At 38.7% G+C, this 26,195-nt stretch overlaps 5 protein-coding genes across 5 annotated transcripts; 3 read left to right on the top strand and 2 right to left on the bottom strand.

Annotated features, from left to right (window-relative positions):
- Window positions 1-224: 224 nt before the first annotated feature.
- Window positions 225-1,217, top strand: EAE97_005238 (uncharacterized protein; the record flags this gene model as incomplete). Its single annotated transcript, XM_038875750.1, has 1 exon — window positions 225-1,217. The coding sequence occupies one exon, from the start codon at window positions 225-227 to the stop codon at window positions 1,215-1,217; it is 993 nt and encodes a 330-aa protein (XP_038733087.1).
- A 1,327-nt stretch (window positions 1,218-2,544) lies between these two features.
- EAE97_005237 (uncharacterized protein) lies at window positions 2,545-4,723 on the bottom strand (the record flags this gene model as incomplete). The annotated part of the gene is made up of 4 exons (XM_038875749.1): window positions 2,545-3,433; window positions 3,484-3,806; window positions 3,892-4,322; window positions 4,381-4,723. The coding sequence occupies 4 exons, from the start codon at window positions 4,721-4,723 to the stop codon at window positions 2,545-2,547; spliced, it is 1,986 nt and encodes a 661-aa protein (XP_038733086.1).
- Window positions 4,724-12,519: 7,796 nt separating this feature from the next.
- EAE97_005236 (uncharacterized protein) lies at window positions 12,520-16,760 on the top strand (the record flags this gene model as incomplete). Its single annotated transcript, XM_038875748.1, has 2 exons — window positions 12,520-14,353; window positions 14,416-16,760. The coding sequence occupies 2 exons, from the start codon at window positions 12,520-12,522 to the stop codon at window positions 16,758-16,760; spliced, it is 4,179 nt and encodes a 1,392-aa protein (XP_038733085.1).
- Window positions 16,761-21,690: 4,930 nt separating this feature from the next.
- EAE97_005235 (uncharacterized protein) lies at window positions 21,691-22,736 on the bottom strand (the record flags this gene model as incomplete). Its single annotated transcript, XM_038875747.1, has 4 exons — window positions 21,691-21,917; window positions 21,987-22,350; window positions 22,425-22,577; window positions 22,632-22,736. 4 exons carry the CDS (start codon window positions 22,734-22,736, stop codon window positions 21,691-21,693), a joined length of 849 nt encoding a protein of 282 aa, XP_038733084.1.
- Window positions 22,737-24,761: 2,025 nt separating this feature from the next.
- EAE97_005234 (uncharacterized protein) lies at window positions 24,762-25,477 on the top strand (the record flags this gene model as incomplete). The annotated part of the gene is made up of 2 exons (XM_038875746.1): window positions 24,762-24,827; window positions 25,148-25,477. The coding sequence occupies 2 exons, from the start codon at window positions 24,762-24,764 to the stop codon at window positions 25,475-25,477; spliced, it is 396 nt and encodes a 131-aa protein (XP_038733083.1).
- Window positions 25,478-26,195: the final 718 nt, after the last annotated feature.

The raw sequence follows: 26,195 nt of genomic DNA, 5'->3' as shown, positions 1-26,195 counted from the left end.
TCATATAGAGAGCGATTATCAACCCCCATCTTTCTTTCGGCTTCGGGGTCAATTCTTCCGTCTATCAGAGTCTCGGTTTGCAATTGACGACTTCTTTGATTGTTGATGCTAAGAAGGGTTCCTACTTATAAGTTATAACGCTGTGGATTCTGTGCACAGAAAGAAGTTAAATTCTTGTTTTTCTTTTTGAAATTAGTTTCAACAGAGTAAACATCACCACCACCATGCCCACAATCCTCATAACCGGCGCCTCAGGCTTCATTGGACGACTCCTCGCCGCCCACCTCCTCACCAACCATCCCACTGCCCCCGAAAACAAACTCATCCTCACCGATATCATCACACCCTCTACTCCCTCCTCCCCCCATCCCCAAAGCACAAAATGCATCCAAGCCGATCTCTGCAATGCTGAGTCCCTCTCTTCCCTCCTGTCCTCAGCCGGAATAATCGACACCATATTCATCTTCCACGGCATCATGTCATCCGGCTCGGAGCAAAATTTCGAACTCGGCATGAAAGTAAATCTGCACTCTACACTCTCTCTTCTGGAAGGAATCAGAAATACTCCATCTCTGAAGCCCGAAGGTAAACTAGTCCGTGTCATCTACGCGTCTTCGCTCGCGGTATACGGGAGACCCCTCCCAGAAAAAATAACAGAGGATACGCATCCCACGCCCGAAGGTTCTTACGGGTGTCAAAAATTAGCATGTGAGACTCTCCTGCAGGATTATATCCGCAGGGGATTTATCGACGGCTTAGCACTGCGTTTTCCCACGATTAGTATTAGGCCGGGAAAACCGACGCAGGCGGCGAGTTCGTTTCTGAGCGGGATGATTAGAGAGCCGATGGCGGGGAAGGAATGCGTGGTGCCGATTAAGGATCGCGGGTTTGTAAGTTGGATGTGTAGTCCGAGGACGTTGACGGAGAATCTGATTCATGCGATGGAGATGGATTTGCAGGGTGTGGATGGTCATCGTCGAGCGGTGAATCTCCCCGGGAAAGGAGCGAGTGTGCAGGAGATGTTGGATGCGTTGGTGAAGGTTGGGGGAGAGGAGAAGTTGGGTTTGATCAAGGAGGAGGAGGAGGAGGCGACGGTAAGGATTTTGAGGAGTTGGGGGGTGAGGTATGATAATTCGTTTGCGTTTGGGTTGGGGTTTAGGGAGGATAGAGGGTTTGAGCAGGCGGTTCGGGATTATGTGGAGGGGTTGGAGGGATGATGGATGCTGGAGGGGAGGGAAGGAGATAAATTTTGACTATCAGCTTTTTGGAAGTAATCAAAACCTGATTTGCTTCAATAATACATCTCTCACTTAAACCAATTCTAGCACAACAGCAAGGTAAACCCCCTCTTTTCTCGCAGCCCCATACCGGATAGCGTCCCATACCTACCCAGGTATGAAGAGATCGACTATGTAAACACAAATCCCAAATTCCAACACCCCCCTCAAAAATACCTACAAAAGAACAAAACAAACATCCAGATCTCAACACAGAGTTGAAAACTCCGAGTGTCTCTCTCCATTTCGGGTTTGAATGTAGCGCGTTTCGCTTACTCCTTCTTCTTCTACATATCATATTACATTCTGTCACGTAATCCTTTAAATTTATGATTTACTATTTACTATTCATTTATCTGGGATTATGGAGGGGGCGTGATGGATAATTGGTAATTTATGATATGAAAAACCTTTTTGTGTTGTTGATTGTTTATTTCTCCTCTTCTTCGCCGTATCATAATATCCTCACTATAAATCCAATCATCCCCCTCACCTTCCCCAATTCCAATCTCTAGAAACCTACTCACTCTACTCATACTAGAATCCACAGTAGATGTGTTAATTTAAAAAAGGATTCGTCAATCCTTATAAATCATATTCTTGTTTATTATTTCTCATCTTGTTCATTTGTTCATTTGTTCATTGAGGATTTGATTAGTATTTAGTATTCATATCCATATCCCTATCCACCACTCTCTCAATACACCCACTCTCCCCTATCCCCTATCCCAGAAATATCAAAACCCACATAAAAATACTATTCTCGCAGGAAACTTTATCAGGTCATGCTTTTAGAAAACGAATAATCGGAAGTGGAAGATGGATTGGAAACTTTACTTTATATTTCTCTGATACTATCTCTCTAGTATTATGATTTTGCGATATAGATACTTGGAGCAAATCTCTTCTCTGAGTGAGTAAGTGCCATAGGGCGTGGAATACTCTTGGTGTTTTTATCATAGTATTATCAATAATGAAGATCGAGTATCGAGTTTGAAAATTCAAAAAGATGTAGATTAGTTCAGAACCAGTTCTTGTAATATTATTTCTCATTTGACAAATTTAGATATCCACCACCAACTTATAATTTTGAAGTTGTGGTACGTAATTACCCCTCGTATAATCCATATACCGTACCATACGACGAAAAGAAGCAAACTCGCATTAAAAAGTCATGGTATCTTGCCCTAGCATGCCAGCCCTCGAAAGCGCAACAGAAACGGAAAAAAAATCATCTTCTCCATCCAATGTCCCCTCCTCGCTCACTCTACCACCGGGGATCATAGACTTGTTTCCTAATCCAATTCTCCAACGCTACATCTCCCCACTCCTCCCACACAGCCCAACACTCCTCACTCAACTCACTAACCCCCTCTCTCCTCGCCGCCTTCATCACTTCCCTCGCAACCACCACGCTCGCATCTCGCACCCTCTCAATTTTCGGATAAATGAGCCCCATCATCAATTCCTCGCGATTCAAACATCCCGACAACGCTTCCGCACTCTGATACACCATTGCATCTGTGACTCTCGAGGCCTTTGCCAAGATTGCGCCGAGTCCTAATCCCGGGAAGACGTAAACGTTGTTTCCTTGATTGGGGTAGTATGTTGTGGAGTTTTCCGAGGGGAAATCAGAATGTTTGATCGTCACTGGCGAGAAAGGGGATCCGGAGGCGAAAATCACCGTTCCTTCAGTCCAGGCAATCGCTTGCTCGAAGGTACATTCTGCTTTCGTGAGGGGATTACTGAGCGGGAAGAGAATGGGTCTTCGTCCCAACCCGCCCGCATCCACACTCACCTTCAACGCTCTCACCACCGATTCTGTGAAAACGCCAAAAGTAGCCGTTAACCCGATCAACGCGGTCGGCTTCACATACTCGATGACTTCTTCCAATGTTTGGAATTGATGACCATTATTATCATCTCTCGCGAAGATTTTCTTGTGCGCAGCTAATTTGTCACCGCGGTCGGTGGTGACGAGGCCTTTGGTATCGACGAGCCAGAATTTGTCACGAGCTTCTTTTTCAGAGAGTCCGCGACGCGTGTAGTATTCCATGACTTGCTTTGCGACTCCCACGCCGGCGGAGCCCGCGCCCATGAATACTAATCTCTGGTCTTCGATGGGGACACCGGAGAGATTGACTGCGCCGATATATCTATATCAAATTAACACATGGGGAAATACGGGAAAAGGGAAAATGCATACCCGGCTAAGACCACCGCTCCTGTGCCTTGAATATCATCGTTGAACATTTTTTCACCCTTGTATCGATCGAGATACTTGAATGCTTTTTCGGACTCGAAATCTTCGAATTGTACGAGCATCTGGGGGTAGACTTCCTTGACGGCAGCCATGAATTCATCCATGAATTGCTGTTCGGTTTCGGGGCCGGGTCGCTTCATGCGGAGACCGAGATAGAGGGGGTCACGGAGATTTTCTTCGTTGGCGGTGCCGCAGTCGAGGACGATGGGGAGGGTTTTTTCGGGATGGATGCCAGCTGCTCCGGTGTAGAGGGCTAGTTTACCAATCTGAAAAAGAGGGTTGGTTAGGTTTTGAGAGGAAAGAGAGGTAAGGAGAGTAGATTTTGTTCTAAAAGGGGTGAGGGGTACGAACCGAGATTCCAACACCGTTAACACCGAGATCGCCAAGACCGAGAATGCGTGATCCATCGGTCACGACACAAATCGAGGGATCTGGATATGGCCAATTTCTCAAAATGGTGGTCATGGATTTGCGTTGCTTGATGGATATATATAATGCTTCTGGACGGGTATATAATGTGGAGTACTGGAGACAGACATCACCAATTGTGGGAGTGTAGACGAGGGGCATGAGAGTAGCGATATTATCGATTAAGAGACGGTAGAAAAGATCCGTATTTTGGGCTTTGATGTTGGAGAGGTAGAGATATTTGTCGATGGGGGTTGCTCGACTGTTGATCATTCGCATGGCTCGGATACATTGTGTTTCGAGGCTCTCTAGGACGTGAGGGATGAGACCAGTAAGGTTTTTGTTGACTCTGTCTTCGGGAGTAAAGGAGGTACCTTTTGGAGAGTTAGAAAGTGGGTTTTAAGATAATAGGTGAAGAGGATGGCAATATACCTTTATTCCATGCAGGCTCGCGAAGAACCTGATATCCTTTGGCGGAATCTTCAGAGATATATTCGGTCTCATTGGATTGAGTGACCGTTGGATAATTCGTCTGGCTGTAACCTTTCAAATGGTCAAGAGAAGATTGCTTCATGGCCGCTTCAATGGCAGCAATATCAATGCCACCGATAGGATTCATAGCTGTATTTCTCCGACTTGTAGAAATAGAGATGCGTTTACTGATGGTGGTAGAAGAAGAACGACTTGCGACTGAATAAGTAGGAGAGGAAGATTTAGGAGTATATGGAGTTCCGACTTCAGAACTGGATGTGCTGTAATTATAAGAAGAAGCCATTTGAATTATAAAGTTTTTTGACTTTGCGGTAGTGCGACGAATTCAGAAGAAAAAAAAAAGACTCATGGGAGAATGTTCATCATTGATATATTTGATGGGACGATACGGTTGTTCGCAATACTTTTAAGTGGGTACCTTGACTCTAGACACGGAGGTTATTCCATGATGAAGAACCGGGATATGGACACGACCAGCGCGTGAGCTTTGAGAAGAAGGAAATTTGTAACAAGATGCTGGTAGTTTCGTTGGAGTTTCAATAATCGTCCCAAAAATATCGGACGGGATGGCAGGATCACACATAGTAAGTGTTGAGATGAAGATGAGGATTTGGGTAGGAAAGTAAGCTAGCAGGTTGATGTTTATTCAATACGACCCGCTAAATGGGGAACGGGTTGTGGATATCTTTTCCCGTATGGACCTTCCCGGGTGATATTTAGTCGGATGTTAATGGCGAATGAGGATTGTCGTATTATTAGGTAGGTAGATACCTAGTATATGATTTGGGATAGTTGTTCTTTGAAGAGTACTAGGTAGATTAGATTAAATGAGTTAGTAGAGTCTTTCTCTCTGGAATACTTTACATCTACTGTTTTGTATTGTCGGTTGAAAGTTCATCATCCCCTTGACTACAAACATAAATACCGTCTCATCAATCTGATCAATCCCATCCCACCTCATCCCATCCCACCCTCACAATATAATCCCAATCATCAGCTAAACAACACTCACGCATTGTTGAAAAGTAAGGGGGATTTTTTCACCAAACCACCCCTCTCCATTTCACTTGACGTTGAACCCAACCTTTACAACTTTTACCACATCGTACATAATTTGTCTTTCGCTTCCAGGACCAAGCCCGATCTACCCCTAAAACAGTAAAGAAGCAGCCTTGTGAGAACCCCTCTCTATATCCACCTTTTCTCCCAACCCCAGTTTATGCAAGGGGATATCAAGGATATGAAGGCATTTTTACTAATTAGTAATGTCGACTACAAGGTATGTACTTCCGTTCTGCTCCGACATTTTCGTCGTTCGAGGCTTTTTTTCGACGTTGATGTACGCAGATACATCCATTACATATCTTAGTAACTTTCCATGCATATAACAAATTTCGGGGAAGAATCTTTATCCCCCTTTTATTTTCCATTTTTATATACCACATCTCTCTAACCATCACAAACTTCATCTACCGATTTCCTAGATGGGTTTTGCGAAACATATATGTGGAAACCTTCATTTTATCTGGCAAGAATCGTATCTAGACGATTTACTTTACGAAGACGCTGAATGGAGAAGAGGAAGCCGATTAAATCACGCATACAAATGTTGTCAATGATCGATTTCGTCGATTCTATAAAAAGTAACTGGCTAGGTAAAGTATCTGGATGAACGATTTCCGACACGAGACATCCAGATGAAATGTTTCATGTATTGGCTGATGGATCCACAATGGAACGAATGATAATCCCAATCCTTCGGAATACTTTTCCATGTGGTAGAACATGGATATGGATCGGATCACGCACGGCATATGTTGAGAGTAGAGTCGATGGAATTTCTCGAAATTTACTCTTTTGAGACCTGTCAATCATACAGAATCAATTGTGACACTAATTAACGCAGAATTGAGTTTAAGCATTATCAAGCATTATCAAGCATTTCTCAAACCATTCTTTCTCTCCTCAACTTCTTCTTCTTCTTCTTCTTCCCTTTCATTTTGTAGGATCGTCCGTCCCATCTTGTAACATTCCTGTCGCAAGCATGTTGGGGTTGGGTTACAAGTTATCCACGAGATCAATCCTTGTGTTTAAAAGCTTATCGTGCATCTATCAAAACACAGTTACAGTCAATATCTTGAACGTTTGAATATTTCCTTCTCAAGATGAAGAAATCGCGGGGGTACATCAAACAACTGATTAACGTTCCAAAAGCTGGTATTTTATATTTATTTACCAAATAGTAACAATCTACGACACGGATTGAGAAACTTCTAGTTGATGCTCATTTCATATCATCATCTTAATCATGGTTCAAGCAGTGGAATTTGCTACCAAAACGTTTCAGTCTGCTTCATTTGTTGTATCAATTTTTACATTATTTTCTGTTCCAAATAGTCTGCCTCCACGGCAGTGGCCCCCGGAGGATCAGCGAAGCGTCATTGATATGGCAGACAGCTATAGAGTTCTCAGAATAGTTTCTCCCTCCATTTCCCCCACCCAACAACCCTAAAGCCCCCGGAGGGTCAGCGAAGCATCATTTATATCAACATCAATTAATTGACCAAATGACCAGTCAATCAATAAAAAGTCCTATTATGGAGGCAAGCCCCCAAGCCCCCATAGCTCGCTGCGCTCGAAATTGGCTATATACTTATTCTAGTGCCTCCTCAAATGCTACGCTTACAATTTCAAAAGACCATCCATGATTTACCTAAAGACCCGACTTCACTTGGGTGTACATACTACCGCGCTGTTCACGTTTTCCCAATATGAACATATATAGACCCGAACTCTATCGCTGCGGGATGTGATCACAATAGAGCCTCGAAGATCCCAAAAAGATATCGTGTCGAATTTTAGAATGTGGATTGGAAGATTTTCTAATCGAATTCCGTATACGATCTCTTGGGTTTTGATACTTTTTGTGCCTCTCCGTGTTTCTATGATAGTTGGTACATGGGTAGCCTAGATTTCGACTTGGAATTGCAAATGATCTCATGCTTTGGAGATCTTGCGAGCTATACTTACCATATTTTCTTTTATGGTTGGTTCGTTCTCCTTATATTCCAAGTGTATCGATACTATCATCAAATCTTTCTCCTTCGTGCTCAATTCGATGCGAAAAAATGCGTGCAAGAGTTTCACCATATATACCTAGTAGATACCTAAATCTTTTTCAAGTACTACACAATTGCAATCTCATGAACTTCCTAGATATCTACCTTCTTCACTTGCGATGACGCGTAGAAAATATCTAAGTTTACCTATGCCATACTTTCAATATCCCACAATATTCATAGTAAAATAACCAAATTCCAATCAGCATATAGATAGAAATGCATTCTTTCGTTCATAATTATTACTATGGAGTATACATGGACTTCAGTCTTTTTCCCTCATTATCATTATACAGATGACACCGAGTCCAGTCTTTAGCACAGAGAAGCTGCACTTATCTCTATGTGTGTATATATACTAGAAATATACCATAGTACGTATGCTTAGATATGCAACAAAAGATGAATCAATTCATTCAATTCAATCTTCCTACATCATAGATAGACACAAATCAAGACATAGGTACCTACGGATTATAAACATACGACCCTACGTATCCCTAGATATACAACAAAGATTATCGAATTCAATAGTGAACGTGGCATGGATATTGGTATTGGATAATCGTACAAGAAGTATAGCATAGTATACCTCGATACGTATCGTATTCCTAGATAATCATACATATATGATATGGAGTATAACGATTTTCTTTTCTTGTCCTTTACTTGCTACTAATATTTACCTATTCACATTAATATTTAAGTAGGTATTCAAATATGTAGGTAGGTATATAACCCCAGCCTAGGTAGTTCAAAATGCAATCAAGAGAGATGAGATGAGAGGATCAGAGAATGGAAAAATGGGAGTTCGGAGTATCCATACATACTAGAAATTGAATGATTACTGGGAACGAAAGACTAGACTAGATTTATGATATCATGTATAGGTAGGTATCTATCTATAGTAGATAATCAAGGACTAAATGGACGATAGGAAAAGTTCAAAGGATCTACGGGGAAGAAAAGATGTTTCTAGATATGCTAGAAGGGGGGTGTATGATGTAGGTGAGATGAGATGAGATGATGGAAAGTGTTGAGTGGATTCATTGTTTTTATGTAGAGTAGCTTAGTAGGTATGCGTTGTTGAGAGAGAGGTACATCTCTCTTGATTTTATGGGCTTGATACGATATCTAGTTATTACAATGCATTGCAAGCCTGGGTATACCTATGCTAAAAACAGGAAATTATAATAGAGAAATGGAAAATATGGAATTGGAATTACTATTGGTGTTGGAGAGTGTAGGAATGTCTGGTTAGGTGTTACTACTATTTGAAGAATGTATGGCTGTGAACTTTTGGAAATGTGTATGCTGATTGATACGGGATGGTTTAAACTGCATTCGTGATGATGAACTGATGAGATAGACGTTCTCTCGAAGTGTGGGTTTGTAACTTAATGAGCTTTGTAATGAAGAGAGGGATGTTGAGAAATGGATATAAGGACGGGAGGTAGGGAATGAGTTGAACACCCCGGATGAAGGATAAATGGGTAATGAAGAGAAAGATGTTGAGTATGTAGTAGGAAGTGAAGACTGAATAAGGTAGAGGGATAAAGTATGTCTATTACTACTGAAATATATCATGAATATAGATGAATAAACAAGGAAAGCGGGGAAAACACAAATACTGGAGAAACAAGAGAAGTGTTGGACCCGACCCTAGGAATTGACGGTAGTGTTATTCCTGCAAGGAAATCAGCAACATATTGTGGAAATTAAATCCACCTCGACACAGAGAAGCCGCAAAGATCGGTGTGCATTTGCGTGTTGGTGGCGCTCTGCGGAGAGGATATAAAACTCCACAGATATTTCGGACTTGTGAATACTACCACGTGCGAAAAGCATACGGAACTAGGCGACTGTGAATTATGAATGTTTTAAGATCTCATGGTTCGTTATTGAATCTGACTACCCATAGATCTGATAGTTGTATCGAATGATCTTCGGCTATTCATTCTGACAGCCAGGGAAGCAAGACTCGTTCCCAGAGTGTTGGTTTTGCGATATCGACGAATTGATGTTGATGTTTGCATATCAAGTTGACGAGGATTGAAAGCTTCATGCGATATCGATACCGAAAGCGAGTATCCTAGACGCATATGTCTGTTATGCGTCAGCTTATTAACCAGTGTGATATCAATCTGGACCCGAATGTAAGGGAGATGATGTTGGTAAATGATAATACGACGCTGTGATGAACCTTGGGAATCTTTCAAGCTTTGAGATCATGGACCGGAAAAGTTTTGACAGTTACAATGCATTACATTGACGGTAGCCTAAAGTAAAAATGCGAGTGATGTTTAGTTATCATTGGATGTGGTGATACAGTATCAGAAATTGAAACAATTCAGATGTTGGTGTTGGTTCTGTGATGGAACCAATGGAACGATATATCTGAAAGAGTAGGTATGGATACCTATCAAGGGCTAGGTACATAAGACGGTGAAGAGGATACCATCACGTCTGAAAGCTGACAATATCTCAAGTGGGAAAATGATGCGACACTGGTGAAACGATGTTGATGATTGATAGATATGATGGCCTACTAAGTTTCAGTATGATTGACACGCATGACGGGACATTGATTGGGAGACGAGGGGGGGTATATGGTAAGATTTGCTTTCTTTGATGCACGAGTGAGGCGTGATGGTGATTTCTTGGAAATAGGCAGCATCGATTGAATATAGACGTACCGGTATCATGGGAGAAGTCAGCTTTCATCCGAATTGGGAATAAGACGCGGAATAAAGTGGACAAGGGTCATGTGATGTGTAGGTTATCCGAATGAAGAGAGTGTACAAGCCGGATATGTAAGACGCATCGACTGGGGTAGTCAGCCGGTGTATGTATATGTGTACCTAGTATGTATACCTAGCAGATAGGCTGGGAACGATATATGTTGATGATGAAGATGATAGTGAAGAGAGATATAATAAATAGTTAATATCGAATCATTCCCTCATCACATGGTGGATATGATACCCAGACAGAGTAGACATAGTACCCAGACATAGTATCTAGACATCGTCCCTAGCAACATCATCCAAAGCCAAGCCAGATAATCATTACGCGTAGCCACGTGGTTGAGATTCTGTCGTGCATTTGTTTTTCCGGTCCTTGCATTTCGCCTTCCGTAGGCTCCAGTATTTTGATGCTTTGGTTTTGGCTTTAGCTTTGATAATCTTTTGTTTTTTTCTTGGTGGTGGAAGGCTGGAAAGCTGTACGAGAAAAATAGAGATTGAGATTGTGGATGTACGAAGGGAAGGGAAGGGAAGGGAATAGAAGGAAAGCAAAGCAAAGGAAAGGAAAGGAAAGGAAAGGGAATAGAATGTCAATGTAATTATATGATACGAAAGGAGAAACGATATATAATTATATACGGAGCATACTAATAAGCATGTGAAATTGAAGAAGGAGAAGATCTAAAATCAGCTACCTCCCTACTCAGTACCCAGTAAGTAGAAAAAGATCGACGAATTGAAAATCTGGGGAAAGAAAGCTACGAGGTATTCTATTCTATTACTACCAGGTATTTACCTAGCTGGAGTACTAGTATGTCCAAGAGTACAAGCTACCACCCATTTTTTTATCAGCTCACGTGAAATCGAGATATTCCATGGCTCACTTCAAACAATCTTCACAGCCAGGTAGGTACAGCACAGCTCATCGGTTTTCAGCTTGTATGCCAATCGATCGCCAAGATAGCCTCGACCTCGACCTCGACCTCGACCTTGACCTTGACTCTACTTCAATGGGAGATATTCTCACGTGCGTGTGGTCTTCTCATATTGATTCATGATGTGAATTCCTTTTATAAGCTACCTGTCTAATAATATACCTAGTAGGTATTGATTCTTATCTTATTATCTCTGCTTGGTATTCATTTTACGTTTTACTCAATGCCTCGTATATGAATTGAATCTATTTTATATCTATTTTAAATCTATTTTATAACTATTTTATAACTATTTTATAACTATTTTATAACTATTTTATAACTATTTTATAACTATTTTATATCTATTTTATATCTATTTTATATCTATTTTATATCTATTTTATATCTATTTTATATCTATTCATATCTATTTTATATCTATTCTATATCTATCAAAATATTCTCTTTCCGAAACAAAACGAAACAAAATAAACCAAACCAAACCAAACCAAAACCTATTTTCCATTTCCTTTTCCGCCCTATACCCTCATCCCCAGCCAATACCCGCCAAAGTCCTCCCTCCACTCCCTCCACCTTTGCCGCATCTTGTGCATCTTTTGACATAATGTGTATTACATAATCATCCTCACCCAATCATCGTCGACATCTTCATTCCAGGCAACAATATTTGGGACGGCGAAGATCTGTAGGCATCCGAATTCAATCAAATTCTCTCTCCCAAATGATAGAAATGAGAGGCTTACATCAAGTTACATACCTAGTGTACATGATTAATCAACACTTGGATACACAAGAACCTTGGAGAATTGATGAAGTGACTAGGTTACTAGTTCACCAGATACCTCTCTACCTACATCTTATCATCTAACTTGATCCATCATTCATTGATTCTTTTTGCTTCATATATGCAATCATATCATACACTAATACCTTTGACTTCTATCGCTACTTCTTCTGCATCTTCTGCATCTTCTTTATCTTTTTCATCTTCTTCATCGATTTCTATATCTCTTTTTAATTCACATCTTCTCTCTTCTCAAATTTGAGGGGTCCATTGTTGGTACTCCACTTTCTATCGCTGTTTATCCATTACCCGCCGCCGTCTTGGATGATCTGAAGAACTCAAAAAACCCACAATCACAATCACAACTACAATCGTAACCATAACCATAATCATAACCACAACCACACCTACATCTATACCTCCAATCATTCTCACTACACGACACTATCCATTGTTGGCACTAGGTATATGATACAACATCCATTTCACCCATCATGGATCAATACTTCCCAAATCCGATGCCTCTTCAAAGGAGGTTAACCAAAATCTATACCGATACCAAGAATATTTATGATTTCATCAAGGAACCCGTCAGAAATGCCGAAGATCATGAACTTCAATCATTACATCGAAAATTACGTATTCAACAAAGTCGTTTGGTCTCGTGGGGATTGGAATGGTCGGATCCTTCACAGTCACCTGATATCGATGAATCAGTATCAAAAGCTGGTCTATCTGAAATTGTCGGAAATGTCATGTCAACGATCAAGGAAATCTTGGCCGAGGCTGAACCACTATGGCAATCTTCCAAAAGGTTGACAGCGGACGAGAGACCATCGGAAAAATCGGAAAAGAGTGCTTTAATTCAATGGGATAAAACGAGGTTTGAGGATTTGATTCGAGATTTAACCATGTCGATTGATACTTTATATGATTTATCAAAAACACGTCAGTCAGCAAGGACGGGTCTACAAACCTCGGAAGCATCAAGCTCCAAAGATAACTCGTCAGGATTCGAGGAAAGACAATTTGAATCAACTAGAATGTCAGCACCACAGCAAATCGATCCAGCAACATTGATCTGGACGGGAAATCAAATCATTGCTACTCGTGGTACCTCAAGATCAATATCAAACAACACGTTAAGACAGATAGTTTTGATGAGGAGATCGGTCAATTCTTCGGATCTGAGGCAAGCCATTGATCAACCTCCTGATCCGATTCCGGTCTTGGTCGAATATGCCCCGTATGATCCTATCTATTCGGTTACCGGAATCACTCCATCTATGACTCGATTTGAGAAACTTTTCGCTGGACTTTCACAGGCGTATTATTCATCAGATCGATTACTCGTCGGATTACTTCGTCTCATTGGATATTATGAAGATGCTGAGCATTCGAGATTTTGTCTGTTGTTTGCTTTACCAACAAATTTTGGACCAATGGACATTCAAAGCCCAACTTTACAGATGCCTATCATAAGCTCCTTGTCTGAGCTTTTAATAAGTCCTGCATTCGAACCCAACCTAGAGGTCAAGTACAGGTTGGCCTACAACATAGCCAATGCTGTGTTTGATCTACACTCCAAAGGCATTGTTCATGGCAATCTACTTCCTTCCAATGTTCTCTTCATTGAACATCCTACCCCACCACGCGCTTTTGATTTAACACAGGTTAATATGCGGCAATCATATCTAGGCTCCTATGATTTATTTTCGGACACAGCTACGGATTCCGGTCCAAGTTTTGATTCTGCCAGTATGTTGTATAAGCATCCACTGGATCCGAGGAGTACCAAATATACCAATCTCTCTCAAGAAAGCAAATCCTTAGATTTATACAGTCTTGCGATGATTCTTCTTGAAATTGGTCTATGGAGTTCTTTATCCGAACTTTTTCCAAGAGCATCTCAAGTCCCTTCAAACCCTACCGAAGTTCTCAAACGTCTCGCATCTAGATGCGGAAATATCTATGTCAAAGCAGTGAAAGCGTGTTTGAGTGCTCCTGAAGGAGAACTTGCGCGAAAAGCAAGACCAGATGTTATGCATCAAAAAGTCTTTTGGCGTGTATCGAAAGCACTCAATACTTGTTGTTCACTTGACGATGTTTCGGATGATGATAGTGAAAGAAGTGATGAGCCATCACTCGTACCTACACCGGTAAAGATGGAAGCTCCATCTTCTTCTATCAAGGGATATCGTGAACGAAGGGATGCAAAGATTGATATTACTGCTCCTCAAGAACCAGAAATCAATTGGGGTGAAAAACCGATACGTGAAAAATCGCCTCAAAAAGCTACCGTTGAGTGGACAGAAAAGAAATCTTCTGGTGAGTTGATACCCATTCAAGGATCCTTTCGTATAATTTCTCGTCTAACCACTCTGTCTCAGCCATTGAACCTATCAAGTCGAAACTCAAGCTCAAGACATTCCCCGCTATTCGGATTAGTCAGGAACACATCAATTCATGGCATACAAATATCATGCCACATGTCAACCACGTTCTTCGAAGCTTCTATAAAAAATATCCCGAATCAGTCGAAATTTCTCTCGAATCAGTTGGTGAATCATCTACGAAAACCAAACCTACCATTCTCGTCATATGTACAAGTGTCAATAAGGTTCGGAGTATACTGAAGAAGAGTCTTGTTTATGACAAAGCTACATATGGCTTGAAAGTTTGTCGTGGAAAGGTCGTAAGAGCAAGAAATGGTGGTGTAAAGAGAAGTATGGCACATGGTGATGAACTTGAAGCGAAGAACACCGAACATCAAGAACGTCCCAAGAATGGCGCAAGTATGGGGGCTTATATCAATGATCATCATCTCCCACCTGTTTCCTTCGGAGGTCTTGTTACAGTTGATGATAGACCTTATGGAATGTCTGTTCATCATATGTTGGATGATCCTTCTGACAACGACGATGAAGAACAAGTTCAACCATCAAAACCAATTCTCCGCTCTTCGGCCCGTCCTCAAGCCCTTCCTCAGTACCTTGAAATGCCAGATTTAACACACTCGGATACATCCTACTACTCGAGCGGTGATGAAGAATACAATTATAGTTTTACAGATTATTCATCTTCTGGCTCATCATTCGATTCCGATTCATCCCCTTATGCATCAGAAGATGAAGATGATTCCGATGGCGAATTTCCTATTCTCGAACCAGGAGATATCCCTCCCATCCCAGTCTCTTCATCAAACGTTCACAATTATCCAATCACCCAACCAGCTATCGATGACATTGATCCAGATTTTTATCCTGATCCTGAAACCAGAGATGAGGATCATTTAGATTCTTGTTTACTGGGTAGTGTTTATACAAGTTCTGGAATTCGTCGATTGGCTCATGAAAATATAACCCATGAGATAGATTGGTGTCTTTTTGAATTTGAAGAACATCGTCTACCAGATCTTTCTTCCTCGATATCTCTAACAACACAACCGACAGGCGTGGTACCTTTAACAGACCTTCCCGATCTACCAGTGAAATGTACAGCTAGAACAAGTGGTACGCAAACTGGACGAATACTTCCTTCAATGTCCATTCTCAAAATTTATGGTCGGAAAACTCCATCGATGAGTTGGCAAGTCGCGGGTAAAATTGGGGTTCCAGGTGATAGTGGAGCATGGGTTTTGGAAAGAGGAGATGATATCAGTACAGGCCCAGGCAATAATAGTGGGAGAATTGCTGGTAGTGTATTAGCATGGAGTCAACGCAGAAACGTCGGATACATTTGTCCCATGTGGATTAGTGTTTTGGATATGGCAAATTCTTTGAATTGTGAAAACATTGGATTGCCAGGTGTCGAAATACCTATCTGGAGTAAGTTTTCTGCGAGAAAAGAAAGAGATACGGTTTCTCCTGTTCTTAAGAAAGCCTTTAGCTTTACGAGTGACAGGAATATTGGTGGGTGGGACAGTGAAGACGAAACGCATGGTTTGGGAGACAACAAACCTCAAAGTGGAAGTTATCCAGTGGTCATCGATAATGATCTTGCGGATGATGAAGATGAATTATCGGGGGTTTTAGGAAATGTAAAACATGTTGGATCGGATCATGAGTATGAATATGCAGATCATGATGAGTATGATGATGATGATGATGAATCTTATGATGAGGAAGAAGAGAGGGAATATTGGAGTCGCTTTAAAGCCGCAAGTGTTAGTCCGGAACGGGTAAAGGGAAAAGATGCAAATGATGAGCATGAATATCGACATGAGCTGGCGGGTGACGAACATCAATATCGACATGATTTTGCGAATGATGAACATCCATATCGAGATGAGTTTGCAAATGAATTTGATCCGAATCCTCAAGGGTTTGAATATCAACATTCGCATGAAAAGGAAGTGTTGATCTCAAGCGAAGAAGAACCCGAACTTTTGGCAACACTGGGTCAACCTTCTCGAAGAGGAAGAGGATTTGGAGTCAGAACTTTTAGTGGTGATAAAAGTTTGGAAATCGATATGATGGTGGGAGGGCTCAAAGGTTTGAGTATTGATGGAAATACAATGCCGGGGAAAAATACAGTCTTTAGTATGGATGGAAGTGCGATTGGAGATTTTACAGTTGGTGGAGCGGGAGAATTTGATGTGGGGGGAAGTGGACAGAGGAGGGAAACGAGGAGTAGGGGAAGTGGGAGTGCGCATTCGGGAACGGGGAGTTTGGGAAGTTTGAATGGGATGGTTCAGGGTGGTGGGAATAGGCAACGGGTTGGGGTTAGGAGTTAAGTTTTGGGTTTTGAGTTTTGAGTATGGGGTATCATTATCATTATCATTATTATGGTCTTGCTTGTGTGGGATTCAAATTGGGTTTGGCATTGGGATTGGAATTAGCATCGAAGTAGGATTGGGATTGGGATTAAAATACATATGTGCATGTATGCATTGGAGAATGATATCGATATACCAGGATTTTGAATGGATTCTTAAGGATGTCCAAGAGGGGGGTTTTTATCTATGAAGGGAAAACTAAAGGGATGAGATGATATGGAGTTTCTTGTATATATCTATTTACAAGTATTAATATTACTTCTTCCTATGGAAATTCCATATGGAACTGAGAATTGAGGATTGCATTTGAATTTTGAATGATTGATAAATACATGAATAGAAGATACTATTTTATATATATATGTCACGGAATTCACCGTCTTGTGCAACAACACGTGATTGAGCATGGCACTCCTACGAAGTACTTATTCCTATGATCACCACATAGTCTTCTATTCATTTCATATGTGAACCCTAATACCTAATTAGGCGACTTCGTCGCTCGATCAGGGTATATAAGGTAGGCATGATCCTTATGATCATACAACAAGTCAATCTAGTTTATTATCACTATACATACCTATTATATGATCAGAGTGACCAATCGACATAGCTATCCCTCCGTGATAATATATCTATAGTTTTATTTATATGTAAGAGTTATAGTCTTAGCTTATTGCACACTAAGCGAAAACATATCAAAAACTCTTATTTCTTTAACTTTTGAATTATATATTATTTTAATTAAAAAATAAAACAAATTTTTTGAATAAATATTTAGAATAATAATTTAATAAAATAATTTAATAAAATAATTTAAAAAAATAAATAGAATATTTTTAATAATTTTTTTAAAAAATTTGTAAATCTTTGAAATCAAAACTTTCAAAAATTTCAAAAAATCGATTTTTTTGTATAACAAAAGTGTTAACGTGATTTATCAGTGTACAGGTTATATCAATATGCGGGTCATTTTCACCTCAATTCACTCTTTCAAACTCATATTATTGAACAATTATTGAATCAATTAATTAAAACTATAAAAATTATAATAAGCTAGGATCTATTATATTATTTTAATAAGTTCTTATATTATATTCAGTCTTTCCATATTTATTATAATATTAATTAGAAAATACTTTCTTATTAAAATTCCTCTTTTTTTAATGTTTATTGTGTTGAATTTGAATATTAATTTTTTACTAAAATAATATATTAAAAACTTTTTATTTAATAAATATTTCTTTTTAATATAATTGAGTTTTTTTTGTGTATCAATATTTGCTTAATGCTTTATTTGCTTTCTAAAATATATAAATCTTTATATTTAAGAGTGTATTTTTATAAGCTAATCTCTTTATATTTTTAATTAAAGTTAGTATAATTTCAAATATAAATGTTAAGAAATTTAATTAATAATGAATTATTTGAGATTTAATTAATATTAATTAAGAAAAAGCTTTAATTGAATTATAAGAGATTTGAGAGGTTTATTGATTTAAATTGAAAGAGGGGGGGGTAAATATGTAAATTCAAATATTTAATTTCGAAAATATAGTTTTAGAATTAAATAGAATTAAATCTATTTTTCGAAATTCTGATTTTATATTCTGAAAAATAATTGATTTTTTATATATAGTTTTAAAAGCTATAAAGAATTCAATTTTCGAAATATAATTAATATATATCTTAATAAATCCATTAATTTGATTATTATATAAATATTTCAGATTACTAAAACAATTTATATTAAATAATTAAATTAGATAACTTGAATACAGTAATAAATATAAATATATAATATTGTTTTTTTTGTAATATACTTAAAAAACTCTTGATTTATAATTTTTATATTTATTTAATATTAACATTCGATATTTGCTCTTTTTTCAATTCTTAATATATTTATCAAAATATTTTAATTATTCTAAATCTATTTTATTATTTGTTTATCCATTAAATATAAATTTAATAATCTAATTCATAGGAAAATCGGTTTTGGTATATTAATTAAAAAGATAAACCTATTTTTAAATTATTAGAAATGGGGGTATAATTTTATTTTTTCTATTACTATATATAATCGCTATAGCTCATTTTCTATTATTTAGTTATATTATTTTATTTCTATTATTTCATTTAGTATTAATTATTATTATTCTGGGATATATTATATTTATTATAAAGTCTATTTCGTTGAAATTATAGAAATCATAATTGAAAATATTATATTTTGCTCATATATTTGAAATTAATTAAAATTACTTTTTAATAAACTTAAAGTCTTTATAAAAAGCTTTTTAAAAGTTATAAATATAATTAAAATGTATTTTTAATTTGATTTAATATTTTATAAATTAATATACTTAAAGCTTCTCAATATACTTTATATTTCTTGATTTAAAAATATAATTCACTATATCTTCTATATTTCTTAATTTAGGTAAAAATTCTTTTATATTTATATTGATTATATATTCAGAAATAATATTCTCTTCTAATTCTAAAAGATTATAAGATTTAGATTGATATTTGGAATAAAAAATAATATTATTAATTCTATACTGTAATATTGTATTCAAGATATTATATATCTTTGCAACCTTTCGAATACTTGATTTTTTGTCTTTTTGAATAGTTTCAATAATAAGGAGTATATAGACTTCTTAATTATTAGAATTTATTATAAATTATTAATAAAAATACATATTAAAAGAAAAGAGAATAAATTGAGATGAAAGTGATCCGCATATTGATATAACCCGCACATTGATAAATCATGTTATATATAATAATTTTTGAAAAATTTCAAATTTAAAAGTCAATAATTTTTCCAAAAAAAAATATAAAAATATTTCATTTATTTTTTTTAAATTTAAAATATTAATATTTCTTATATATCAAATTTTCAAATCAATAATTTAATATTTAATGAAATAATTAAAGCAATTAATTTATATGGAAAAACAGCTTTTTTATAGGGATTTTGTTATAAAATAAGGTGGTGTGTGATAAGCTAAGGCTACAACTCTTATATAGGTATCTACTTGTATTATAACAAGTACTCAGTTATGAGTAGTAATAAATAAGTACCTAGGTGTATGAGAATAAGTATATAAGAATAAATATATAAGAATAAGTATCTAGACAAACTTTCTACAAACTTGCTCCCTATACAGCTTTCCAGTTCTTTTCCCTAGGTATTCATATCTAGTATCTTCCAAGTAAGTCAGAATAGAAATGAGCAACTGCCTGACAAGTGATAGGAAAAATCGCACACTGCAGGTGATGTAATGTCCGTTATGAAAAGATCAATATGATTGGGTTATTGGGATTTGATATTTAGGTATCGAGGTAGGTATCTAAAATAATTTTGGAATATATACATTTTTATTAATAAAATATGATGTATGTGGTGCGGGGGGAATTAGTTGTAAATAGGTACCTAATACTAGCAAGAACTCTTCTTTTCATAGGTAGGTAGGTACTTTTAGCAAGCTATCTTTCAATCGCTCCAATTTAGGTACTCTCTGATTGAAATGAATTGAATGAATGGCTTTATCTATTTCCTAGATACAATAGTACTCGTAGGTAGCGCATGCTTTTTATTGTATTGTATTCTGTGATTGTGATGTAATGTAGAATAGAAAATTGACATCTTACTTGAAATTTATATCGATATAGGTAGATAGTTTTTTGATCTTTTTATAAGGAGTGGTGGAGTCATTTATTAGGAGTATATAATCATGATTGTAAGGTTAAATTAATGGAGAAGTACGAGTAAGCAATATCTATAAATGAATTAGTTTTAGAATATGCATTTGAAGACTGGGATTTGAATTGTTGAATTAGTTTTTTTTTGTGATTTGGATTTTGGAGAGAGGGGGTTCTTTTGTTTATTTTATTTATCTTTATTTATCTTTATTTATCTTTATTTATCTTTCTGCTCTTTGAGAGAGTGAGTGTATTTTGCAGGTTTTGGTTTTTTGAATTTTGGTTTTTGGAGGGAGGGAGGGAGGGAGGGAGGGAGGAAGGGAGGGAGGGAGAGAGGGTGCAACGGGTGGGTATGGTACGTCCTGATACTCCTGGCTCCACATCGTCCTCGCTTATCTACTTACTCCTTGCCATAGAGACACGCTACCGTAAATTCCGACTCCACTCTCCACTCCCAGTACCCGAGAAAGTTTTTTTTTCTCTAAAAATTTGATTTTGAGATGAAATTTTCTTGCACTGCTCTCCCTCTCTCCACACAGATTGATTTGGTCAATGTTTTATAACTCCAAATTAGAGAAGAATAAATATCAAATATCAAAGCCGCCCGGCTAGCTCAATCGGTAGAGCGTGTGACTCTTATACATCGAGCGATGAAATTTGTCAATCACAAGGTTGGGGGTTCGACCCCCCCGTTGGGCTCAATTCCCATATTCTCTTTTTTTTCTTGTATTTTTATTTTATTTTATGGCTTTTTTGGGGGGGGGGTATTTATTCTCTTTTGGATTTGGATTTATAGAGTATAGAGTTATTGTGTGTGAGAAGAGGGATTAATCGATGATGTATGAATTCATGAGATGTTATCTTCTTGTAATAGTACCTAGGTATTTATATTTATCTTTTGTAGGGAAGGGGAAATGAATTAAATTCAAATGAACCAACTACATAGAGGTACCTAGTAGGAGTGACTAGAGGAAAGATCATGTATAGGGTATTTAAAATGATCATATACGTTTTTGAGATACTTGACACTGAACTCCTCTTCCCTTCTCTGCTCCTCCACCTCTCTCTACACCTTTTCTATCTTCTTCTATTCATCCCCATCCCCATCCTCACCCCTCATCTCATCTCCCATTCTCTCCTCCCCTCTCCTCCCATTCCCTTCCAGAATACCCACTCATCCACAAAGTCCCGGCGCAACTACAGAGTTTGTCTTTCCAGCCACACAGTTATAGTTCGCATCAAAATTATCAACAATAAATCCAATCGATCCCACCGTTCCAAGCAATCCTCCCAACAGTCCACCCAAAGACGGACCTACCTCCTGCAAAATCTCCGACGCGACGATTTGGAAGGAGAGCTTGGCGACGTTTGTCCATGTACTGGGGAATGTGCATTGTTCGACTGTGTAAAAAAAAAAGGATTAACATGTATCTTCCTGCGTAAAAACTCGGCTAGAAAGAAGAAACTCACCAAGTCCCAATCCATCATATCCACACCCCGCAACATCCTCATATGTCGATCCATCTGTCTTGAATGCTGTAACCTGCACTGTACACGCAACCCCCGGGCTCACACCCGTCGTGGTACTAATATAGCATGCAAAACTTGCATGATTGGCTTTGAAAGAAGCAACAGGAGAAGCGAGATAAACGGATGTGATAGTGGAGCCGTTGAAACCGACAGCGGCTTGCTGGCCGTAGATTTGTTGCAGGAGGGCAGCTGCGCCGGTTTTCAAAATGGCGCGCCAGGTACCACCGTAGGTGAGTTGGTTGTAGAAGGTAAGGGGGGCGTTGCTGCTGAGTGGAGGAATACCGCCGATGGGAATACTTTCGTACTAGATGTGAGATGGTGTTAGCAATGTGTGGGAATGTATGGTGTGACAGCAGGTAGTTTGACGGAGCTACATACATCATTGAGAACTTCTCCGGAAGTTCTGGCTACTAGTTCAGTGTTTGATCGGGGAGTGATTGCAGGGATACATTGACCAGTTGCTTCTGAGTTGACTTGTCCGGAAAGACACTTATATGTGGAGGCGAAATCGGAAGAGGTGATGTCTTCGAACTATGGAACATGTTAGGGTTGATTAGGGGGGTGATAAAGATGTTGTGAACGTACATTGGCTATGATTGGTGTGGTACGTTTTACAATTTGAGTAGGAACTGCAGACACAAGAGTTGCGCCCAGCAAAATTGAGAGAAAGGATGCTTTCTTGAACATCATTATGAGGAATCAGAGGATTTGAAGCTGGAGAGGATTGATGGTGAGAAATGCCAATTCTCTAGGAAGAAGCTGATTGAGTGTGAATGACTTGAGAAGGGATGCCGAGTTGGAAGAATGGGAAGAGGGTATCTGGTTCTCTTTATATACTTGTTTCTCTCAATGTCTTGGAAAAACACTTGTGATGGCACCGGACATTGCCCCGATCGATTAAAAGTTCGATAGATTGTAGAAAACTGTGATCTTTGACTTTACTGGCTCAAGGAAGCCTCTCGAAAGTAACTAGGGAACGAGAGGCAGACAATAAATCAAAAGCTCGTGTGAGAATATAATAGAATAGAGGATCGATGGTCCGTAGAATCCTAGATTTGTGAGATAATTGGCTCGAAATAAATTCCTCCACTTAGGTTGGAAACGGAAAACAAATGAGATATGCATGAGAAGCTCGAATTGAAAATCGATGGCGGTAAACCAGAACGACGCATTTCGGAAATAACCGCTTTTGACGGTGATAGATATCTTGCTGACATCGTGATTGTTCTTTCTAAGAAAAGGCAATGAAGAAACGCATCATCTGACTCCGGTTTCTGAACATTTCTATACTTCTCTCTATCGAATTCTAAGGATAGTGAAGGCATGGATGAACTACTATCCATGATTGGCAGCCCCAGACTTATGAGGCATCTAGATTTTCAAAACTCGGCCAAGTGAATTTGCTAGCTTATATCCTCCTCCGGATGGTACCCCGGATGGTGGTCTATGGATCCATTACTCGTGCGGTCAAGACGTATACATTTCCGCCTCTAAGAAAGCCAATTTACTGCTTTTGTAGTCTGCCATGTTCTGATATCTGCATCTAGCCTTGCAATGCATACGTTCTGGCCACACAAGCACCTCGTCTGTCTCATTTTGTCAATCCTTCCAGTCTGTCATCTTCAATTCAGCCGCCAGGTCAGCCGTCCCACGGATGCTTATTACAAATTAAAACCATCAATAGTAGTGATAGGTCTAACTTGACTTCCAGGAGGATTTTTGTGGCTTTTCTATGAAGATAAATCAGATCGGAATGCATGTTTGTAGATGTGGCTGCATATCAATACTACCTTCCTGAAAGTAAGGTAGCATTGATTCACCGGCTATGCACGGCAAAAGACGCAGATAGAGGTCTTCCAATTCCCTTTATATGGGTTCTTATTAATATACTGACCAATTGGAAGTGTTTCATAATCACATATGGCTGAAATGCATTGGGTGTTCAGCTGATGAAAGAAAGCTATGAAGTTGGCGCTTGTGGGTGGGGAAGATTATGAGCCAAGAGATTACACGTGACTATCGCGAACCTCATCTCTCGATTATCTATCATGTAACATTGTTATTGATAAAATTGTTCAACAAAATGTATGCTTGTCTCGTATAACATCATAGGCCTTCAACCTCGCAACTCTAGTTGCTGCCATAAAGCTCTAGGAGCGTCTGGCGACCTGCTCTCGGCACCGACTGTGATGTCTCGTATGTGATGACACATGATTGCATCTCTGCCATAGCTTATGCTTCCCGCACATTGTGCAGACAATTCCTTGGGTTCTATTTATCTTTTCGCATATTTTTTTGATTAGATATGGAATGTCAAAGTTTGCCCAACTTCTGACCGCGGGGTGGATTAATATCTCCAAATCTAAGCGGCTCATTGGTCGAAACCCAAAATGGCACATTTGAGCCTCATTATCGCCAAGAATTGGACAATGAATCTCCGAGAAAATCAGAAAGATGGACATGTGTAGTGGTGAGAATAAGCCGCAGATGAACCCCTTCGGTCAAAGTTAAATTGGCATCAAAGAGCATTATCGATATTCTGACATCTCATTCATTATTGGAGCCTTAAAGACGTTGAACGAAATGACTTCTTCACAGGATTAGGTAAACTTCACGTTCATTATACTCAGTAAATTTCATAATTGATAGCGAGAGATTGAGAACGCCAATGGAGAAGGAAAGTGACACGTGTTGGCTAAATAGGGTATAGCACAAATGCACCCCGACCTTAATGATAGAGACAGAACCCTTCGCGTCAGTCTCAATAACAAGACTCACAATGTAAGTTCGATTGGTGCCTCAGCCATGATAGCACTGCTTTCCACAGCAAGCTTACAAAAATTGTATGAAGATCATGCTTTCAATTCAGGGAATGATTAAGAACTCTACAGCCCATGTTGACTCAATTTTATTTCAATCTCAACAGCATTTCACGCTAAATTCGTTTCATATGAAGCAAACGTCTTCATCGTACTACTCTCTTCAAACGTTCAGCTCGCACAATCTCGAATCTCGAATCTCGAAAATAGAACCATCATTTACTTCGAAATCATTCAAACCCTTTTCAATACAATAAAGAACCATTCGTCTAAGGAAATAAGTTAGTTATCAAAGTTACCTCACCAGCATTCGCGCATTGTTCGGATACAACTCAAGGCTCCAATCAAGCTCTTAACTTCTTCGCCCATCACAATAACTTCACCAAAGTTCCCAAAGGAATCAATCGTATCGCAAACAAACCGATGGAGATGACAAACGACCTATATACTGCTGGTGCATGGGCAATGATGTCTGTTCTCCTCCTTATATTCGTATCGATTCTTCTCAGTCGTGATTCCGTACATATGTCCTGGTCAAATTCCCAGCCCGACTTGAAAATGGAAGAGGAAGAAAGAATTCCACTTCTTGCGCAGGAGGAGAAAAGTGTTTAGGGTGTTTTTGGGATCAATGTTTCCAAATCAAGCTTGAGCGAATATTTTCGGTGCTTAGAAATTAGGAGTAAATGAATTATATATAACCAATATGTTTGGTCCTGGGATTTCATTAGCCCACGATGGTTCCATAGGTTTCTTTCTGCACACCTATCTCTTTTCTTTTGGCAAATGCGTGTGTAGTCATTTACTCTGTATCATTGAGCTTAGCGTATCGACTAAGTAACACCAAATGGTCTAGCGAGCTAACTAGCGAACTAGATAAGGGACCAAAGAATTTGACGTTGGCATCTGCATCGTTCTTGCCCATGATAACGATGAATAAATATGCGATTCCAAACTTAGTGTTGACATTTTCAGGAAAGTGAAGTGATCTTTCGTGAACTCTGCGAAATACTTTTTTCTGTAAGTAGTAATCCCAATCTCTCGCCATATACCCTAAACCAACCAGCAACCCACAGAAATACACACTCCTTTATGAAAAAATTCTCAAGTTTAGAAAACAACGATATTTTTTCGTCACGATGGTAAGTGCCCTTTCGGATCCGGGTGGGTCAGAAGCGATGTGCCGAAAATTCCGAACTGAAGTACCTTGGAGATGAATTAAGTAGATAGTATCATTCAAGTTCCAAAGTTCATTGGATAGACTTATTTGCCTTGAATCTTGAATGCTGACATCTCTGCTCGATAGGCACCAGCTCAATACTACTTCAACCAT

This window comes from Botrytis byssoidea (assembly GCF_014898295.1).
Source record: "Botrytis byssoidea strain MUCL 94 chromosome Unknown BBYS_009, whole genome shotgun sequence".
NCBI classification, from domain to species: Eukaryota; Fungi; Ascomycota; class Leotiomycetes; order Helotiales; family Sclerotiniaceae; genus Botrytis; species Botrytis byssoidea.
Note: the sequence above shows the minus strand (reverse complement) of the source record. Positions and strands in the feature narration are given on the sequence as shown.